General features: G+C 38.8%; 1 protein-coding gene across 4 annotated transcripts in view; it reads right to left on the bottom strand.

Moving 5' to 3' along the window:
• The window catches only part of OSBPL3 (oxysterol binding protein-like 3), a 44,147-nt gene that overhangs the window by 6,271 nt on the left and 18,038 nt on the right, over positions 1-19,838 (bottom strand). For 2 of the 4 annotated variants that reach the window (XM_010135375.1, XM_010135374.1), the window contains 8 exons: positions 19,457-19,587; positions 16,630-16,737; positions 13,757-13,891; positions 12,978-13,071; positions 9,720-9,970; positions 7,733-7,870; positions 4,975-5,038; positions 530-608 (listed from right to left, as the gene is read on the bottom strand). In XM_010135375.1, coding sequence (XP_010133677.1) covers positions 530-608; positions 4,975-5,038; positions 7,733-7,870; positions 9,720-9,970; positions 12,978-13,071; positions 13,757-13,891; positions 16,630-16,737; positions 19,457-19,587 — 1,000 coding nt within the window. The remainder of the gene's footprint in view (positions 1-529; positions 609-4,974; positions 5,039-7,732; positions 7,871-9,719; positions 9,971-12,977; positions 13,072-13,756; positions 13,892-16,629; positions 16,738-19,456; positions 19,588-19,838) is intronic. The other 2 variants (XM_010135377.1, XM_010135376.1) reach the window with 1 other exon arrangement.

The raw sequence follows: 19,838 nt of genomic DNA on the forward strand, positions 1-19,838 counted from the left end.
TATGCAGCGATGATGGCTATTGGCCTCACCTACAGACCAGGAACCCTGTGGTGTTAGGGTCCATACAAATATAAGTAGAAAAGACAGGAACAACACCACCACCACCCCACCCCCAAACCCATATTCAAGCAAAATAATTCCTATCTTCCTCTAGCATGCAGTTTTTCTCTGTGAGTTTAAAATGGGTAAAGCTTGAAGTTCAACTAAATATGAAAACACCAAATTTGGATTTTTTTTAAGATACACAGTAGTGATGTTTTGTATTTCATCTTTTGTTTTTTATAACCTTTGGAAGAGTTAGTGCTTCTATTCTACACTTCCAGTCTTGGTTTGGTAGTTTGGGTTTCCCCCTGCCTGCTTTCCGCCCCCCCCGCCCCTCCCGCTTTTAAACTAAATTGTAATCACCAATTAGTCCAAAGGTCTAATATGGCACAGCACAGCTTGGTCTCATCTGGATAAATGTGGCTCCAGTGTGTGCAAGCCTGTCTGTGCCTGTGTGCGAACAGCAATGCTCGACTGCAGCACTTACGCTGGAAGAGTTACGTGTGTTGTACCAACAGGAACAATTTCCATGGACTTGCCCCAGAACTTGTTTTTCCATCTTACATCTGAAACAGGAAAAGGGGAAAAAAAAGACAGGTTTAGTCATAGGCATGGGTGAATGAATCTGTTTCTGGGTTCTACTTTATTTTCAAGAAATGCAAAATAACAAAGTGCAACATAAAAAAAGCGTTCAAAGACTGCTGTAGACCTTCAAATACGGGTTGTTTTTTCCCCCCTATATTATTATTTAAATAGCAAAGTAACAGAGGTTTAAAAGTCCACCCTCAAAAACTTTTTCAAAAGAGATTAATTTGAATAAGCTATAGACAGTGTGTATTTCTCTGCAATTCAGTTGCTAGTGAATGAATGCAGGTATTTCTGTAAGGTTGGGCCAATCCTTGGTACCAATACAGACTGGGGGATGCTGTGATTGAGAACAGCCCTGTGGAGAAGGACTTGGGGGTGCTGGTGGATGAAAAGCTGGACATGAACTGACAACATGTGCTCACAGAAAGCAAACTGTATCCTGGGTTGCATCAAAAGCAGCATGACCAGCAGATTGAGGGAGTTGATCTTGCCACTCTGATCTGGTGAGACTGCAGCTGGAGTATTGCATCCAGCTCTGGAGTCCTCAGCACAAGAAGGACATGGATCTGTTGGGAGCAGGTCCAGAGCAGGGCCACAAAAATGATCAGAGGGATGAAGGACAGGCTGAGAGAGCTGGGATTGTTCAGCCTAGAGAAAACTCCAGAGAGACCTTACTGCAGCCTTCCGGTACTTAAAGGGGGCCTATAAGAAAGATGGGGACAAATTTTTTAACAGGGCTTGTTATGACAGGAGAAGGGGTGATGGCTTTAAAATAAAAGAGATTTAGACTAGATACAAGGAAGATTTTTTTTTTTTTTACAGTGAGGGTGGTGAAACTCCGGAATGGGTAGCTCAGAGAGGTGGTAGTAGAAGCGCCATCCCCAGAAACATTTGAAGTCAGGCTGGATGGTTTTCTGAGCAAACTGATCTGTTGAAGATGTCCCTGTTCACTGCAGGGGGTGTGGCAGTACAAACACCCTGCCTGTCCCATACAAAAGACAGGGTCTGCAGCAGCACCTGATAAGCATCTGAAACCACCCCCATCCCCTGTCCTGAACCCCGTGCACCAAGCTTGCACAAAAAGACAAGTCTTGCCCCCCGGGGATGTGGCTCCTGGGAGTCTGAGTTTCGTTAAGCTGCATTCTGTCTGTGTTTCCTGAAAATGACCACAGGCCCCCACACTAGATCAGGGTATAAATGGAGCCCCACCAGAGAACCATTTGGAGGTGTTGTTTTTTTTTTTTGGTTCTCCTCGGAGCAGCGGGTTTTGCAGAGGAGACCTCTCCCCTCGAGCCTGGACACTGGCCGAGTATATTATTAAGCGAGAGATTCTCTTATTGTAAGTGGCGGGTGTGCCATTGTGGATAATCTTCCCTTGGAATTGAGTGACGTTACCCCGGTCTTCGGTAAGCAATTTTCTTTGATATTACTAAGGGAGAGGTATTCGGGTTTCGATTGGGGCTGGTATGCCGTGTTGAATCTACCTTTCCTTAGTGTAAGCCTCTCGGTTTGTGTAAGTGACCGCGCGGTGAAAATCCCTGAACCGACATCCCTGAACCTGTTAGGGAAAACGAATGCCTAATAGACCGATTGCAATAAACCCGTGTTTCTGATTTATAACTGCTCTCTGTCTTGCAGGTGTTTTCATTACAGGGGGGTTGGACTAGACGACCTTTAAAGGTCCCATCCAACTCAAAGGATTCTGTGATACTATGATTTCCAAACAGAAATACAAAATTTCAAATACAAAAATGCAGCAACTAAGAACATCCACAGTGAAGAAGGAAGTGACAAAATGGGGACAAAATTACACAGGGATTTAGTCCAACTTCCTCTGTAAGCTTAACCAGCCATTTATAATCTTGCTTGAATCACAGAAAGACATGTCCAAGTTTCACTTCTCAAAAAAAAAAAAAAGGGGCGGGGGGAACGCAGTGCAAGTTTAGCCAAAGAGCAGAGCAAAGAAGAAACAAGCAAAAACAGCTAAAAGAGAGAAACAGAGGAGCACAGCAGAAGGCGTACAGAGTTAAATTGGACTAGATAATTAGGCAGTAACTTTCATAGTAATTTCAGAGCTCAGAGGAATAGTATCCTTGCTGTATTAGACACTAGAAAATCCGTTCCCTGCTCAATCTGGAAAAGAAGGGAAAATTAATCTCCAGTTTCAAAAAGACGCTTGTGTCAAGTTAAAACTAAAGAGTTTCCTATGCACTTGTGGGGAAAAGCTGTTATGCCAGCTGTGAGACAGATGCTCAAACATATCTCCTAAGCGTACATATGGAAGTGACAGGACTGACCCACAGCAAGCTGCCTACCATTGCAAAGGCTGGAATGGGACACAGGGCAGAATTCCTCATGGAAATCATGATCCTTATCACTTGAGAGAAGCAGCTTTTGGCTTTTTTTGTTTTGAAATTTGATGCTGGGTCAGCAATTCTGTTGCGATTCCTATACCGCACAACAAGAGGTCCAAAACTACCTTGAGTATGATGATGTTGAGCCATATTCTGTACTAGCTCGCTCTCTTTTGCAGTGGGATGAAAGAGAAAGGGCAAAGGCACACACTGCAGAGTTTAACAGTTAAAATGTGTTATCAGACTGTATTATGTTCTACATTCTCACAAATGGCAAAGCTGTCCCACGGAGATGAGTACATGGGAAACGTCTTGGGAACCAGTGTGCAACCTGATTATGCAAAAAATTTTAGAACAGCAAAGAAAAGCAAAGTGTTGTTTCAAAGCTATGCTCAGCATAATTCAGGCAGATGCTGTAATAGCTGAAACTTTCCATTCTGCATTTCCATTGTTCATATGTCCACAGTCCTTTGCAAAAGCAGAGTCAGCTTCATAAGGCAGAGAAAACCATTTGCAAAATAACTGTCTCTGTCAGGACCCAGTCTTCTGGCTCACTAGAGATAAGAGATTTCTTGATGTTGAAAAGTTGAACTAAAGTCAGTGTCTGGTGGGATGACAGCACTAGTCTGGCAATGTTGCTGAGGACTGTCTCCTCCTCAGCTGAGGAGATAATACAGTAAGTGGAAAGATCTTTGCACACAGAAAGAACTAGCTTCGTTGACAAGCTACCTTTTAGGATTAAGCTGATGTTAATCTTTCCACGTAATTTAATAAAGCTCCATAACAAGAGACCACGTTCTTTACAATCTGCCTCTTTTTTGGAGAAAAAAAACCAACCCAAAAATCGCTGTCTAAGATATCCCAAAACCTCAGCTAGCCACATTTAAAAACAAAACAATACAAACCCCCCAAACCCTGCAGTACCCTGAGACGCCTGTGTTCAAGACTAAATCCTTCTCATTGATCAAATTCTCAGCTGTCACCTTTACAGACAAGCTTTGTTCTCTAAAAGCAAGTGTTAAGATATTTGAGTGACAAGCATTGTTAAGATCTGTTAAACAAATCAGTCTCATCAGTTTTTATTAAGACAGGCTGCAATCTAGTCTTATTTATACAGTTTTCAGTTACTGAATAAATATTTGGTCATCTCTGCTTTTTGGCTAAGGACAAAAGTACTCTTGTCTCTGTATGTGTTTACTAAGCAAAGAATTAATAATGAAACCCAGCCTAATAACAGAGTTCCAATTTCTGTTCAGTATGGCTCCATCCATAATAACTATAATCACGTCAGCAGAGTCAATCATAACAGAATGAAAGGTTATAATATAGCTACACTCTAGGTGAAGGATTTTAACTGAGTCAAAAGGCATTGTTATGTTCTGCATACGCTCCAAAAAGATGTAACTACATAGGTTCTGCAACTGGCTGACATCTTCACCAGCATTACACAGCAAACAAAACTCCAACACACTTATTTTGAAAAACACTTAGTAGTCAAATAGCATGAATTACATACTCGACTAATGCCAGCAGAGAAAGACATGGTAAATATACTTATCCTTGCTGCTCATTTTTGGAAATTATTTTCAGAACAGGTTTACAAGATCTGCCAAGGCTCAGGATTTAACTTGTAGTTTTTCAAGCTGTGTTCTAGCTTGTTTGTTACTTATAAATAGCTTGAGGTACAACTCTTCTTTATAAAGAACCAACCCCCACCCAAACAAACTTGTTTTTAGACAAATGCAGACATTTGTACATGAAAAGAATAATCAATTAATATTGTATAAAAAAAAAAATTGAGCATTTTTACAATGGCAGAACACCCAAGTAAGAAGCATGCAAGAATGTATAGGCTACCATTTCTTAAAGCCATTCTAAGACAATTTAAACAGGGCATTACACCTTTTCCCAATTTCTGGATACTTCATTTTAGACATACAATGAAAATATTATGAACACTGTAAAAGTAAATGATAGACTGAGGAGTTACCTTGCCAAAAAGCAAAATTCACAGATTCAGCATGGCATGCAGAAATAGGCGGATGGTGACTGACCTAATAGCAAGACATGAAAAGGGGAAAAAAAAGAAAGATGGACATATTAACACTTAAACAGTCATTCTGGTGTGGGTTCTTTTTTTTTCCCCCCTTTATTTTTCATTCACAAATGGCATTTACAATTTGCACATTTACTCTCCTTTTGCAGTTGTGTCCTGAAGGGGGAGTCAGTAAGATTAGTAAGGCACTGAGACCTAAGAAACCTTGAAAGAAACGCCTGCAGATTTTGTTTGAGTGAAAATCTAACTATGAATTTTGTACATTGCCTCTAAGACGAAATTGCATTTACCCTTCAGTTCACTTCATACAGTAACAGAAGCTACACTTTGAGCACAAACAAAAATTTAAAACGCTAGAGGGTCAAATTATTCTGTTAATACCCACAAAACTCTGACTATGACAGAGGAGACAGCAATCAGCATCTCTGAGGGGGCAATGGGTAGAGAAATCAAGCCATGAAATTCCATCTGGCAACCCCTACTACTGCAGTAGCACCACCCCAGGTGTTTCTAGCGTGAAACGCTAACCACATGCACCGCGTTTTATCAGCTTTAGGTAACAGCACATACGTGAATTAGGGCAACCGCCAAGACAGCAAAGCAAGGACTGTGAGTAAATAAACAAATACACAGTGCAGACTATATTAAATATTAAAAGGAAATAGTGAATAATAAAATAACTGGACATATTGAAAGCAACCACTACTCCTTGGTTGTAAATTCTCCCTTCTGGATGAACACAACCAACAACTGACCAGGACCAAGTCTTTGATGAGTAATGCCTGCTGTTCTTTTGACAAAAACAACTTTATTTTCAAGTCAAATTGCTATTTCCCACTACGAATTTAATTTAACCACCTACACATCTCAGATGCAGTTTTACCTTCTTTTTTGTTACTCATTTTGCAAATCTGTTATAAAGCATTTTTTTCCACAGGCATCCAGTTATGTACTGAACATCTACTTTTTTTTAAAAAAAGTAGTAATTAGTTTCAGCTATGCCCTATTTCACCAAGAGCAGCACACTCTCTCTCTCTCTCACATACTGTACCCAGATTAACCCCAGATGTCACTATAACTCAGGGGTTAAACTTAGCTCTCACTTAAACTGCTATAATTCCAGAGTAAGGTCATGGTACTAAGTGGAGTTATTCTAAACTCACTCTAGGAATAAAACAGAATCTGTTATTTTATATTCTTTGTCTATGTATTCCATGGATTACACACTATCTGCACTTACAAGTAATCTGGAGTAAGCATCAAAATGCTTGCACAAGCAATAAGGAACAACGCCTGATGAAAAAAGAAATATTTAATGCTTGCAAGCTGCATGAAATTTCTTTCCTCCCCTCCTTTCCTAATATTCCTCCACCCCATAATATTATAATAGCTTTACCATTTTATAAACTCACGTCACTTGTTGCTCATATTAGAACAATATTTGTTAACAGCCCAAGCTCCCTCACTTATTAAAATTCTTCTTTAGGAAAAGTAGCCTTTGTATTGATTTACCCAATATTCAGGGGAAAATCTCTTCCTTTAATTCAATCTAACATTAAGCTCAGTACCAACCTCTACTCACTACTTTGTTACTCCAATCTGAGATTATAATGGTAACTGAAGTTCTCTGTACACATAATTTTAAAACTCAAGTAACACAATGAAGGACCAGATACATTACTTGAAATTTAAATTTGATACTTGCTTTGATTGTTTTGCTTCTTTTTTTCCTCCTTATTTTTACATATGCCTGTGATGTCCCAAGACTAAGGAAACATCACATCGTACTCCTTTTTGTCAGTTCTAAAACAACAATGTACAAAATTTTGTATCTTCAGAGGTGGCCAACACCACTTTTCTCTTCCTAAAGGAAGCCTCTTAGAAGGCTTCCTCTGATTAAATTTCTAGGTTGCACACCCTTGCCCACTGCATTTTTTTTTCCCCCCCTGTTATGTCTAGGCAGAACAAGACAGCTTCCAACCATTCTTATTCTACTGGGCAGCAGATTATTTAACTTTTATCTCCTTTTAACATACATCTCAGGCTTAGCAATTTTGGTAGCTTGGATGGCTTAAATATTTTTTGCCTGCTTGATAATTATTCTCCTACTGGGAAATTGTTTCCCTAAACACTCAGACCTTGATGTGTTGTATACATCCTTCACCTCCTAAGCTGTGGTATTAGATTTGAAAAGCTTAGCCCACAAAGTATTTGGACAGGAAGCAGAAATACTCATGGTGCCATAGCAAATACGATGTGTTTGATTGACTCAAACAAGGGATATATTTGTTATAAAGTAATATATTAAACAGGCAAAAATACAGTATTTTTAATGATCACACACAAAAGAAAATGACGAGAGTGTGAATGCTTGTTGCAGTCATGACCAGCTTTCAGCACGGGGAATTGCATGCAACTTAACCAAGTTATCTAGTTACTCTAGTAGACAGCCTGCAAGCCTTAGCTTCTTGAGTGTCAGCTCTTGGTTGTCATGTTTCATCCCAGTTTAGCAGACTTTCCTCAAAAGCCAATTTTCTTAATTTATAATTCTGGAACACCCCTCAAGTTTGGCCGGACTCCGGTTACGTAAAGTAACTTTGTATTTTGCTATTAAATCCAGAGGATTCCAGCCATGCATTTAGAATTAAGCAGTGTATCAAATAGGAAATCTAAGGGTTGCAGCATACAGTACCTGTTCTGCAAAGAACTGGAAACCCTTATCTTCGCGAATACATTCGTAGGTTTCTCCAAGCACAGGATTAAATGGCTTACTTCCAGCTCGATAGTAACTGGATGCATATGCAGAGACTGCAAATGCAGCTATATACACCTGGGAATAACATACATGGAATTTTGATTAATTACCACAGCCACGCACAATTTTTAGCTATACATTCTGATTTAACTGAAGGAAAAAAAAAAGATCCGACATCAGATTCTATATTTTCCCCATCATTTGCAGACTACAAACATGCATGCCTCCTACAAGATAAGCACTAGCTCCCAACATTAGAGATTTATTCAGTTTTCAGGGAGCCAAAGGTCCAGCGATGGAGTTATTTGGATCAAACACTGCAAAGTTCATTACCCAAAAAGAGCATTTCTGAAAACTGTTTGAAACAGCTTTGCATTCTGCAGCACAGTTCAAAGCAGTAACCTTAAAAGTCACTGTTAGATTTTGAATAGTAACTAGCTTTTGTAGTTATGGTCTGTGGATCTACCAACTGTCCTTTTCCTAAATGTGGCTCGCAAAGTACTGGATGAGTTTCCACCAAATTTGCTATTTCTAATACAAATTGAATTACCTTTTATCTACTGTGTGCTATTACCTAAACATAACACTGTTCTTGATTATGACTGAGACAAAGGTAACCCTTCCAAATTTTTGAAGTCAACTCAAGCATAATTCCTCCTAAACCTGAGGAATTAGAATTTTGGGTAGTTTGATTTCAGTCTCTTTGGTACCATTTTTTTCTCCCTTTTCATTCTCTCTTCTTCATCTTGTGAAAGCATAGATGCTCTCCTTTCACAATTTTAGAAACTGAATCCACTTCAGAGTGCCTCTTTTATGAACTACGGCAATTACTATGCCACAGCTAGCATTGATTTTGCCTCAGGAATTTCTCAAAGAACACCCCATTCTGAGGTAATTTCCAGATGCTTGGGAGTGGAAGGAGGGAAACAGCTTCTTTTCACTCCCATAAGAACAATACTGCTCGTTTCCTTTTAACATATGGTTCACAAGAGAACAAAAATAGCTAGGGACTAAACCCCACTGTTAATAGACACACCCTCTTTCTCAAGAACAGACACTAAACTGTAACCCCTGCAGAACGGAGCATGAGGCTTTTCAAGCAGTATTTGTAATGTGACTATTTACATTCATTAATAACCTTACCTAAAGGCAAGTTCTATTGAGTTGAAAAGGCTTAATTCCATTTAAGGGACAATCTATAGTTTCCATTTAAGAGAGTTTACAGAGCTTTTAATGCTTTATTTACAGGCTTGCATATTAAGTAGCTCTTGTGCACCTGGAAGCAGAAAACTGAAATGCATTTTGCTCTCCTTTTGACAAATGCTGGATTCAAGGTTCTGCACTGGCAGAAGATGTCACCATTATTGTACCCAACATACATACATATTGCCCCGTTCTGAGATCCTGAACATTTTGGATCACTCCCAAAACTTCACAAAATCAGTTAATAAAACAAATGGAGCGCCTTTAGTTAATATAAAGATATCATAGTAGTGTAGAGCTGGTAACAAATGTGTTACCAGGTTGGTCGCCCTTAAAAAAAGATATACGGTAGCTTTCATTCTGAAGAGGGCAATGTGTTAGTTCAACATTCCCCCCAATGCCCCACCCCTTTTTGCTGTCAGTCTTTACTCTTACAGAGTAAGAGCTGCAAAAAACCAGAGCTAAACTACTTTGTTTAATCTTGCAGGACAGCAAGGTACGTGAGGAGACAGACTTCCTGACAAAGCAACAGATATTACGGAGAGGAGTCAAAAATAGTGGGTAAGTATGTACAGGCACACGATTGGCAAGTCTGCCTATCTCAGCTGGTAGAAAAAGAAAAGTGGAACAGAACATCATAATTTCTTTGGCAGATTCTTTTTGTATTTACTCTACTCTAATTATATTGGGTCTTACCAAGTATCTGCAATAACATATTTACCATCCGTTCGAATGGGTTAGGGGTATGCGCTGCTTTGTCTAGTAGTTCACTGTACTCCAGCTCCTCGCAGAGACGCTGAAGGGTGTTTAGTGGCTCATTTAATTCAACAGGCATGGCCACTTTGGAGAGATCCTTTCCTATGTTATTTCTCAGGATATTCCATAAGCTGATGTTACTCGTATTAGGACACGGAGCTGGTAAACACGTTCTCCGTTTAGAATTGCACCCATTTCCACTTTCAGGAATACAGTCTGAAAACGAAGGAAGTAGCAGAACAAGTCAATTCACTGTTTAGTTAGTTTTATCTCCTTTGCAAACATTAAAATGCAATCATTTTTTTTCTGTCAAAACTTCCTTCCACCCTCACAATTCATTCAAGTATTTCACTTAGTTATAGTCTGGTATAAAAATGATGACATTAAGAACAAGATTTTAATTTCTGTATGTTAACTGAGGTAAATGCTAGCTACGAAAAGATGCATAAAAAAATGACCTTCCTTCCCCTAAAAGGCTATAAGAAAGGCTCAGGATTTCCACTGAATTTGAAAGAGTAAATATTATAACTATCTTATTTGTAATGGAGATAGATTGCTATCTGTTTAAGGGACATAGAACCTCCCTCCTTGACAGAGCTTCAATTAAGTTGACAGTTCTCAGAAGGCAACGTGTGACTTAAGAGACCCAAGCATAGTAACAACTCCTACCTATCTTTTCCTACTTCTTTTTAATACTCCTACCAGGGAAATTTACTGCACCACAGATTTATATGCAGGGTTTTCCACAGTGCTCCCCATATTGTTTAGCATTTAAAAAAAATTAGTGATGTTAGCTTTTAGATACACCCAAATGTTGATGAAGAAATGGCCCGTTTTAAAGGTGGAAAAGCTGAAGCAACTGTAGAGCAATGGGTTGGCTAAACATAGAACAAAAAAAGGACTTATGTCAAGAGTCCTTGACATGAGTATCTGAGGTCTGTGTTGCTATGTCAAAGCAATACGAACAGGATAAATATTTCTAAGTGTGCCACGAAATGATTTGTGGCAGGATCAAAACAGAGCTACAAGCTTCTATAACAGCTACTAGTCTGAAGCGATTACATTGCTTAGCTGTACTTCAGTCTTGTTCCAGAGAGGAATTCGGTTGCCACTACAAGAACATATTTTATCTTTACATGCCCTCAGAAGCACAGGGGAAGCTTCTGCCCTAGAATCAGTTACCATTTGGAGACTCTCAGGTATATCCCAGTCTGTCAACCCCCATCCTCATTTGGCTTTCCTCACATAGCTTTGTCTCGGAGGAATTAAAACAGCACTGGGCAGCACATCTTTCCTGTGCTGCGCATGCCGTTAAATGCTCAATTTCAACTAGTATCTCCTCTGCTGGTCCACTGACATAAGCACGATATTAGCAGTGCTTCAAACAGTGACAAAGTATAGATAACCACAAAGGCTAACTCCTCCATCACTGCCACGTACGCTAGCCCACACCTCAGATGGAAGTTTTCAAGTGATCAGCAGCCTCAACGTTTTGAGGAAGAAGTTTGCCTCTTTCCTGTCACTCAGAAACTATAAGTCTTGATATTTCATATGACCAAGCTACTGCAACGAGGACAGGTGAACTATTTGCAGTCTACGGTCCATCTCTCTTTTCTGCATAAAAATGGCATGGACACTATGAATAAAAAAAAAATCTACCTAAAACAATTATGCCATTAACAGTTAAGAGGTTAGCTTCTACACTTCCTTCTTGGAAGAATTTATTTAATATCAGAAGAGGCCAAAGAGAAAAAATGTTCCCTTAGATACCTGAGGAATGAGGGGATACTTGGAGAAGGAGGTAAATGCTAAAAATTTACCCTTGTTCAAAAGAGCTCTCTGAAACAGGATTCGGCTATGTCCTTTGACAGCTTCTGATTAAAAGCAGAATACTAACTGACTGAACAACATATTCTGGGCCAGCCCATTAACTGGGATAAACCGGTGACAAAACAGAGTAGAGAAACAACTAAGACACCCTGATACCAGAGTTTTTAGAGAGTAAAGTTTGTCCATCTCCATGAATAGAAAAGTCAGTGCAGTTCTGATTTGCAAGAGCTGTGACAAATGGCCAGCAACAGTACTGAAAGAGATTAAGACATCTCACTTTCAGCTAGACTTTTAAGGCCAGGACCATTATCATCATCTGGTCTGACCACAGTGGCCAGACAATTTTATCATAATCCCACAATTTACGGTTCAGCTAAAACCTTGCAGGAAAAAGACATCCAGTTTGTTATTAATGGGAGCGGCACGCTGCCTAAAGCACAGAAACAGCAGGTAGCAGATACATGTAGAAGTGCCACTAATACAGAAGAGCTTCAGTGATAATCTTTGTTACAAAAGGATGAACAGGCACAATAGTACAATTTTCCAAGGTCTATTTTATGAGATAAGCGAATCTGTACTCTTTCCTATCTTTCAAAAAAAAAAAAAAATTCTTCATTTTTACACAGTTACAGAATACATCAAATCTCCAGGCATATCAAACTACCCAAGTTCATAGGGACCCACTAGTCCTTGAAGATGATCAGGAAACAGCTGCTAGCAACAAACCACTGTTCAGCATTTCTGAAGACAAAAATATATTGATAGAGTGGGAAGACAGCACTGTGGTTAGCTGAAAAGAGCTGAAGGCACAAAGCCAACTAGTTTGTTATGACCAATTCTTCTCCCTCTTGTTTTGAATCTGTCCTTAAGTTAAATAAGGATATGTACTAACAATGCTATCATGATTAAAACATGCAAAAAAGAAATTCTTATGGCCATACACCAGACCTGCCAGGGTGTAATTACCTTTATGTTCCTTTAAACACTGCTAAAAACAACAGAACTCTGAATGCGGTTGTTAAATTGCAGACTGAAGAAACAGTGACAAGAAGAAAATTACATTTTAAAATACCAAGAGAGCAGCTAGGCCTTGATAATTTGAAAAATCCTGTGGCCATGAAAGGAACTGATAAGGAGTGGGAATTACACCAAAGCCAAGAAAATCGGTATATCATCCTCCTGTTTAATCAATGGTGGCCAGGCCCTGTTAATCAGATTAGCCAGAATATGCTGTTCAAAACCAATCTGAGGCTGCAAGACAAAAACCACAGACTGTTTACTCTCAAAACCCATAAGATCAAGTTATTTCTAGTAAAAGAAGAAGAAAAAAATCCCAAACAAAATGAAACAAAGAAAAATTTCAAAACATGGTATAATAAAACACTGAAATTACCTAAAGTTTGTTGTTCACTCTCCATGTCATTGCTCAGGTTATCTTCTGAGGCATTATCACTGATATCACTTACGTACGAGTCATCATCCGATACCTAAGTGTGGATGGGGAAACAACCAAGATACATGAGTCATTAAAACAACCCCACATGCACATAAAAGTTGTTACTTTCTGTTACTATTACTGTTTTAATAGATCTGAACTGTTTAAGCTGTGTTTCAGCATTACAGGAAAGTACTAAGAAGTCCTAAGACACAATGGAGTTTGTGAGAGATCACCATCACCGAAAATCCATCTATTTTAGTAGCGACATGCTTTGTCTTCTTGGCCCCACAGCTAAGAGTGCTCTCCCTATATCAAAACCCAAGGTTTTTACAGAGTCGAGAGGGGTGACAAAACGAGCTATTAAGTTTCAATATACACGACATCAGCACCAAGGTACCTACGGGTACCACAAGGACAGGTATGAATATACCTTTCTATGATACAGTGTCTTAAGCACCTGTATAGTGACTCAAGGCAGGCAGTACAATATAAGCAGTATCTGGGTACTAGCACGAAGTTGCCATTTGCCTTAGAGTGCACATAAGACTGCATAAAAATTGTTACATTTTACTGTGAAGAGACAATGACCACAAATAAACACACACTGCACATTTATTTCTAAATGTCTTGAAATTTTCTAGAAGTTATATGATGTGCAGTTAGCACTCAAAGGCTGCACATCAAGTAGCAGATAAGAAACTACATCAGAATTATGTCAATCTGAATGCTCAGACCTCATTTTCTGAAGAGCTAGCAGACAGTAGGACTTCCTGTGCATCAAAGAATTCTGTGAGAGAGTCAGCTATAGACAGTCTGCTTTCATTGGAGACCTGGTGAACCAGACCTCTGCTTTCTTCTCTCGATTTTTCCTGTTGAAAAGAAATAAAAAGTTTTACAAGAGGTACCACAAGTAGCATTCATGCATGCAATTCCACAGTCACATAACTTACAGGGCTATAAAACACTGGGAGAAGATTACACATGCTCATCTCCAACATAGCGAAAGGTAGCATGTGTTTCAAAGAGGGATTTAAAACCAGTAAATCAGACCAAAGAGAAGAAAAAAGAAGGATGAAAGGAAATGCATATTCTGTAAATCAGTAAATAAATTTAAAAAAAAAGAAAAATGCTTTGATAGTTGAGTGATCTAGCCAGATACTGTTAAGTGTATCATCAAAAAGCCCACAAAAGAACAAAACCCCTGTCTCTCTATATTACACCCTAAATCCATGTTCCCTTCTGATCTGAGCAAATAAATAACTTTCCCTCCCAAAGCCTGTGGTGCAGTGGCACACAAAAATCCAGAGGGGCAAAGTTGATTTTTACATAATAGCAATGCTTTCCTAGCTCTTTCTTCACTAGATAATTTTCTGTTCTGCGCTTTGGGAAGCTTTCCTTCATATTCACACCTGAGATAGCTCTGTGTTAACCAAACCCCACATATTATGAGAGCCACAGAAGTGACAATGCTTTTGCTGCTGCAAGCGTGTTTGACTTCCACAGAGATCTTGGTAACTCCTCCTGTGGAAGAACTACATATCATATAAGATACAATACAGACCTACAGAGGTATAAGCAGAGTTCCAAAAGGTGGCCTAGCAAAGGAGGTGTGACCAGTGAGATGCGGTTCATTCTGTGGGTGCAGTGAGAAGGCTGGAGAATGTTGTGCACTATTGTTTTTCCCAACAACTCCACCAATGCTAAGGAAAAGGGCTAACTGGCCCAAAGGAGTGTACTAGCTGCTCTCAAGCTATTCTGCATGGGATGCTCTACTGCTTGTAACCATGACTGCCTTATCATAATTTTACAGGAATTGTAGTGGTTTACTTTCAAAACAACATATGAACAATATGACAAGTCTACAATCAAACTGACAAATCTTCTGTCAAAGCTCTTCTGCTGGTAGATTTTATTGTAGTTTGGAATGTCCTGATAATGGTGACATGATAACAAACTAAACTGTTACAAGAAAGACTTTAAAAAAAAATCCCAAAACAAAAAACCAAAAAAATAACCAACTCCCAAAAAACTTCTGATACAGCAGCAGGAGAAGAGGAAACCCAACATTATTTCTTCTGTAGTTAGGCAGTTACACTAGCCTACAAGTAAAACAAAATCTTACACAAATGAGTATTGCTACTGGGATTGATTTCAGTACTATTTTGTATCTGAGAAGGAAAGTGAGCAGGAAAGGTTCATGAGATAACCGCAGGTTTTTATATCTATCACTCCAGAGCCTCAGGTTGTCTTCTTTCACATTCCCACTCTAGCATGATAAACTACAAGATAAACTGCCCAAACTAAACTTTTACCTTATGGAAACACTGGAGATACTAGTTTATACTGATTCAATTTTCACAGCTCTGTCATAGCACCTGATGTATCATTTAGAGCCAAGTTTCATGCACTGGCCCAGTCTTCCTCACAGCAGCACTTACTACATCATAGCCCTCAGACAAAACTTCTCCAGTGTAAGTGGTTTCATCCTAAAGTTCCATCCTGACCCATGCCAGATGGAATTTGAAAATGAAACCTCTAAAGGACCTTTTGAAAGCTATTTTTGTCATGTCTGTGTGTATATAGTGCATACAGCAAGCTGCAGAAATAATCACTGCAAGGACCTCTGCTACATAAGAAAGAATGCAATAATGCTTGTCTGGATAGCAGTTCAAGAGCTGTTCAAATTCTCATGGGATTAAAAGCAAAAGGCATTAGAATGATCAACTACCTTAAAGAAACAACCAACCAACCAGACAGCTAAATATGACCAAAACATGCCTCTACTATAACAGAACTTAGAAGGTGGAATGACTGAGCTGTTTTTAAAAATAAAAGGAAATAAAATGTCCAGTGTAGCATCCACTCAAGTTCTAATGAAAGTTTACTACAAGCACAGCAAAACCTTCTGTATGCGTTAACATTTGGGAAAATCATCAGAAGTAACACAGTTTGCTTCACTCACTAGCACCATTAACATCTAAATCCTATGACCTATAGATACACCATATTCATGTGCATTCTGCAGCAAATCAACAAATTGTCTGAACATCAGTATGTCAAACTGACTAACTGGATATGTAGAAGACTCCTTGGCTTCACACAAAGCAAACTAAATGGCTGAAAGGGCTCTTGTACATCTCATTTCTTTGGTCCTTTCATGGAAATGTATGACAGTTGTTCTAAACCTCACACAATCCACACTCATAGCCAGTGTTCTGGTCTAATACTGTTTAGACTGGCTACAGAAAGAACTACGGAATGGAAAGTTAACAAGGAAATGAGGAGGAGAGAAACAGTAGCAGGAGGGTAACAAGGCAGCAGCTCTGTTTATGCTGAACGGGAAGTGAGCAGGAGGTGAGGGAGAACACAAGCAGAAAAAAGCAATAGAAGTGTGCTCAGGAAAACTGTTCACAAGGAAACTCTTTGAAATAAAATATTACACAATGCATCATCAGAAATGATTCATAACTATGAAAGCAGATTCGTTTACTAACACAATACACCATAGGGAAGACACGAAGAACAGCACAAGATGCAGCTACGCAGTACTGTCTAGATGTAGGGGCTTGAGGAACAGACATCACTGAAAGAGGAAATCCATACCCACCTTCACCAAATCTGGACTTGATTTTGCATTAGTTGCTGAATCAAGGATCATAGATTCGGCATGTATTCTGCGTAACCGGTCTTTAAGATCTGTGTTTTGTGCTATTGCCTGGAATATTTAACAAAAATATTGGGGATATAAAGTTCTCTCAACTAACTAGAACTTGTCTTTATTGTATAAAAAGGGGCAAAAAGTATTTAAAAGTGCAGTATAAAACACTACCATCACAATGATTTTTTACTGGTTCACCAAATCATTTATTATAAATGCTTCAAACCTTGTTCCTTATCTCTCAAATTAAAACTATTTTTGTTCATTGTGAGGGAAAAGACTTATAAATGGAGAAAAAAAAGCCAGATGACAAGGACATTTTAAGTTACCGGGGTCCGCAAGCTGATAAGATATAAATTAAATTTTTCAAGCTCCCTTCCTTCACCCCTATCTCTAACCCAAGCCTCTCTCACTCTTACCACATCCAATAACATTTGATTTTCCTATCAGCCTGGTATACTGACAGTTCCCTTTGCATTCCACTGACAGAGAATTAAGACTTAAACTCAGACAGGTACAGGTATAATTTATGTCCTATCAGCTTATTGATAATGGCAATGATCAGAACAAAAAGCCTTTACTGCAAACTGGGTGCATCTGATGGACAAATGCCCATTTGACTAGACTTGCAGGAAGAGAATGCAACCCTGCCTGCAATGAAAGCATCTCTGAAAAACCTGTGGATTACTAATTTTGGAACAACACTGAAGACTTACTGCCTATTTTAGTGATCTGAATCAATACTAGGATGTGGAGAACCTTGCTGCTTACATATCGCTTTGTCCCACAAAAGCTTCTGATTTTGACAGTCCTTTTTCTTGGAAATTATCTTGAGGGCAGGAAACACAGTAAGCTCAAAGTGATAATGGAGGGGAGAAAGTACTTTCTGGCTTTACATGTATGTGGCCTGAATTCACCATAGAGGCATCTATCACTTCTTTGTCAAGCGTTCGGGTGGACAGCATTGTGTTATACAGCTTTCCTGTAATAGCAACTTCAATTATCATTATTTGCTACCAAGTGTTTTCTTCCTTCTATTGTCTTTTTCCCACTCCAAAATAAAAATATGGTACTTTGCCCCATTCTGTATTTACTTTTCTTAGACTCTAGGTAGGTCAAGATACTATTTTAATGAGGGAGAAGCAGAGGCAGAGACGCTAATCTTGTGGTGGGTTATCCACTTTAAATCTGCTCACTTTTCTTCCCCTGCCAGGCTGATGACAGCAAAACAGACTTGTGTTAGACAGCTTTCAACTTGTGAGTTTGATTTTTGGTTCCTCATTTACAGAGAACAAACCGAAATGAACAACAACAAACATGAAGTCAAAGTCATGAACACAGGACTCTCTTGAAAGAAAGTCCTAGCAATACGTCAAGTTTATCATATCTGTGCTTCCATATATCTTCAAAGCAAGCTTATTCCTTTGTCTTATAGGATCTCTGCTGTACAGGGTCAGAAAATTTGTGTTGGCATCATGCCTTTACAGACCTGCAGGTTAAGAATAGCTCTCACAGGTGTTAACCCCTGCTGAAACCACCAAGATTCACAGATGACTTCTGGGTAGGCTACAAAAGCCTTATTAAGTATCAGATAAGACCTAAAAGCATGACTTTAAATTTAAAGACATTGAGAGGATGAACAACCCAATTTCATTCCTCAGAAAACAAAAGTTCATACTAAGTTGAGTGTTCACTGAGTTCAGAAATCCTAAAACAGATTTTTTTAATATAAAATGGCAGGCATATAACACAGGAAAAATAAAAGTCCCCTATTCAAATATCAGAAGTACAACATCTGAAAGCCAAAAGCAAAGTGCAAGTGAGTGAGTGTAGTTATTATGCAACAGGTTTCAGCTTTCTCTAAATAGTATGAAGAGCTCACAGCCTCTAAATGTCTACTCAAAGAAGAATATTACATGCTTAAAAAACTACAGACATACCCAGCCTTTGTAAAGCAAGGGTAAGTTTTCATATTGAAATAATTCCAACATGATCTATATCACATTTATCAAGGCAGGGTCTCCTCACCCTCTGATTAGGAGTTTGACATTAGTAAGACCATGGTAACAACGGCCCTCATTGCTCTGAAGTCAGAACACTGTTTGGTTAACACATGCGAACATGAAAGTTCTGGTCACAACTAATTACAAAAAAGCACACCAACCACAAAACACCACCAACCACAAAACCCCACCTTTTTAAAGAGCACAATATTCTGCTGTTTAGAACTCTGCCCTATCAGTTCCATTGCTGCTTTTAGACAACTAACAGAAAATCATGGTTGGAAGTCGATACAAACCAGTTGTACTTCAGTTTGCTTTGCAGTGTCTTGGTGCAGCATGGTGAAGCTCTAGGATATGAGAAGGCTAGCTGAGTGTTTTCAGCCACTCTCTCCTTTATTTTATACCAAGTCATACAACTGAATAGAATACTTCAGTGCTGTTTAGAAAACGGAAAGCCACAACCTACCAGAACTGAGGCATTAGACAGTGTATATTTTGAGAGCGAGTAGACTCATTGTCACAAAGCAGCCCTCAGATTCTTAACATCAAATGATACAGAATGTATCTAAATCAAACTTCAGTGATTTCACCTTACCTTTAACATTTAGGAAAAAGTCTTTGAAAAACACCATATATAATAACTTACTATGACTGAACCTGAAAAATCTAGCACAGAACAGACACTAAATAAACATAAATTAACTACCATAAAATGTAGAAGTAGTATCTGATGACAACAAAGTTTGCTGAACTGAATTCAGCATGTCACTTACAGATGTTAAGGCATTCTTCAAGCCCACTATTTGTGCAGATGGAGATGAGGATGCATCATGCTCCAGCATCTGCTTCAGCTTTTCTCTCTCTGTAGATATGGTGCTGAAAGCTGACCTCAAGGTGAAGTAAACTAGAACCATTTCGTAAAAAGTAACAGTTAAAAAGAGCTACCAACTGTATACATACCAGTTATATAAAACTTCAATGAATTATCATTTATGGCGACAGAAAGAAGAATTTAGGTTGAGACATCCAGGGTGGGTTACTAAAAACAAGTAATATTAATCAGGTTATAGAGTAGAATTATTTTTTTTTTTAGTAGGAGAAATGTTTATGGTGAATGCTACTGTGTTGACTATATTAGCCACAGTCAAAATTACT

The sequence above is a fragment of the Buceros rhinoceros genome, unplaced genomic scaffold (genome assembly GCF_000710305.1).
Source record: "Buceros rhinoceros silvestris isolate BGI_N320 unplaced genomic scaffold, ASM71030v1 scaffold4384, whole genome shotgun sequence".
Classification (NCBI taxonomy): Eukaryota; Metazoa; Chordata; class Aves; order Bucerotiformes; family Bucerotidae; genus Buceros; species Buceros rhinoceros.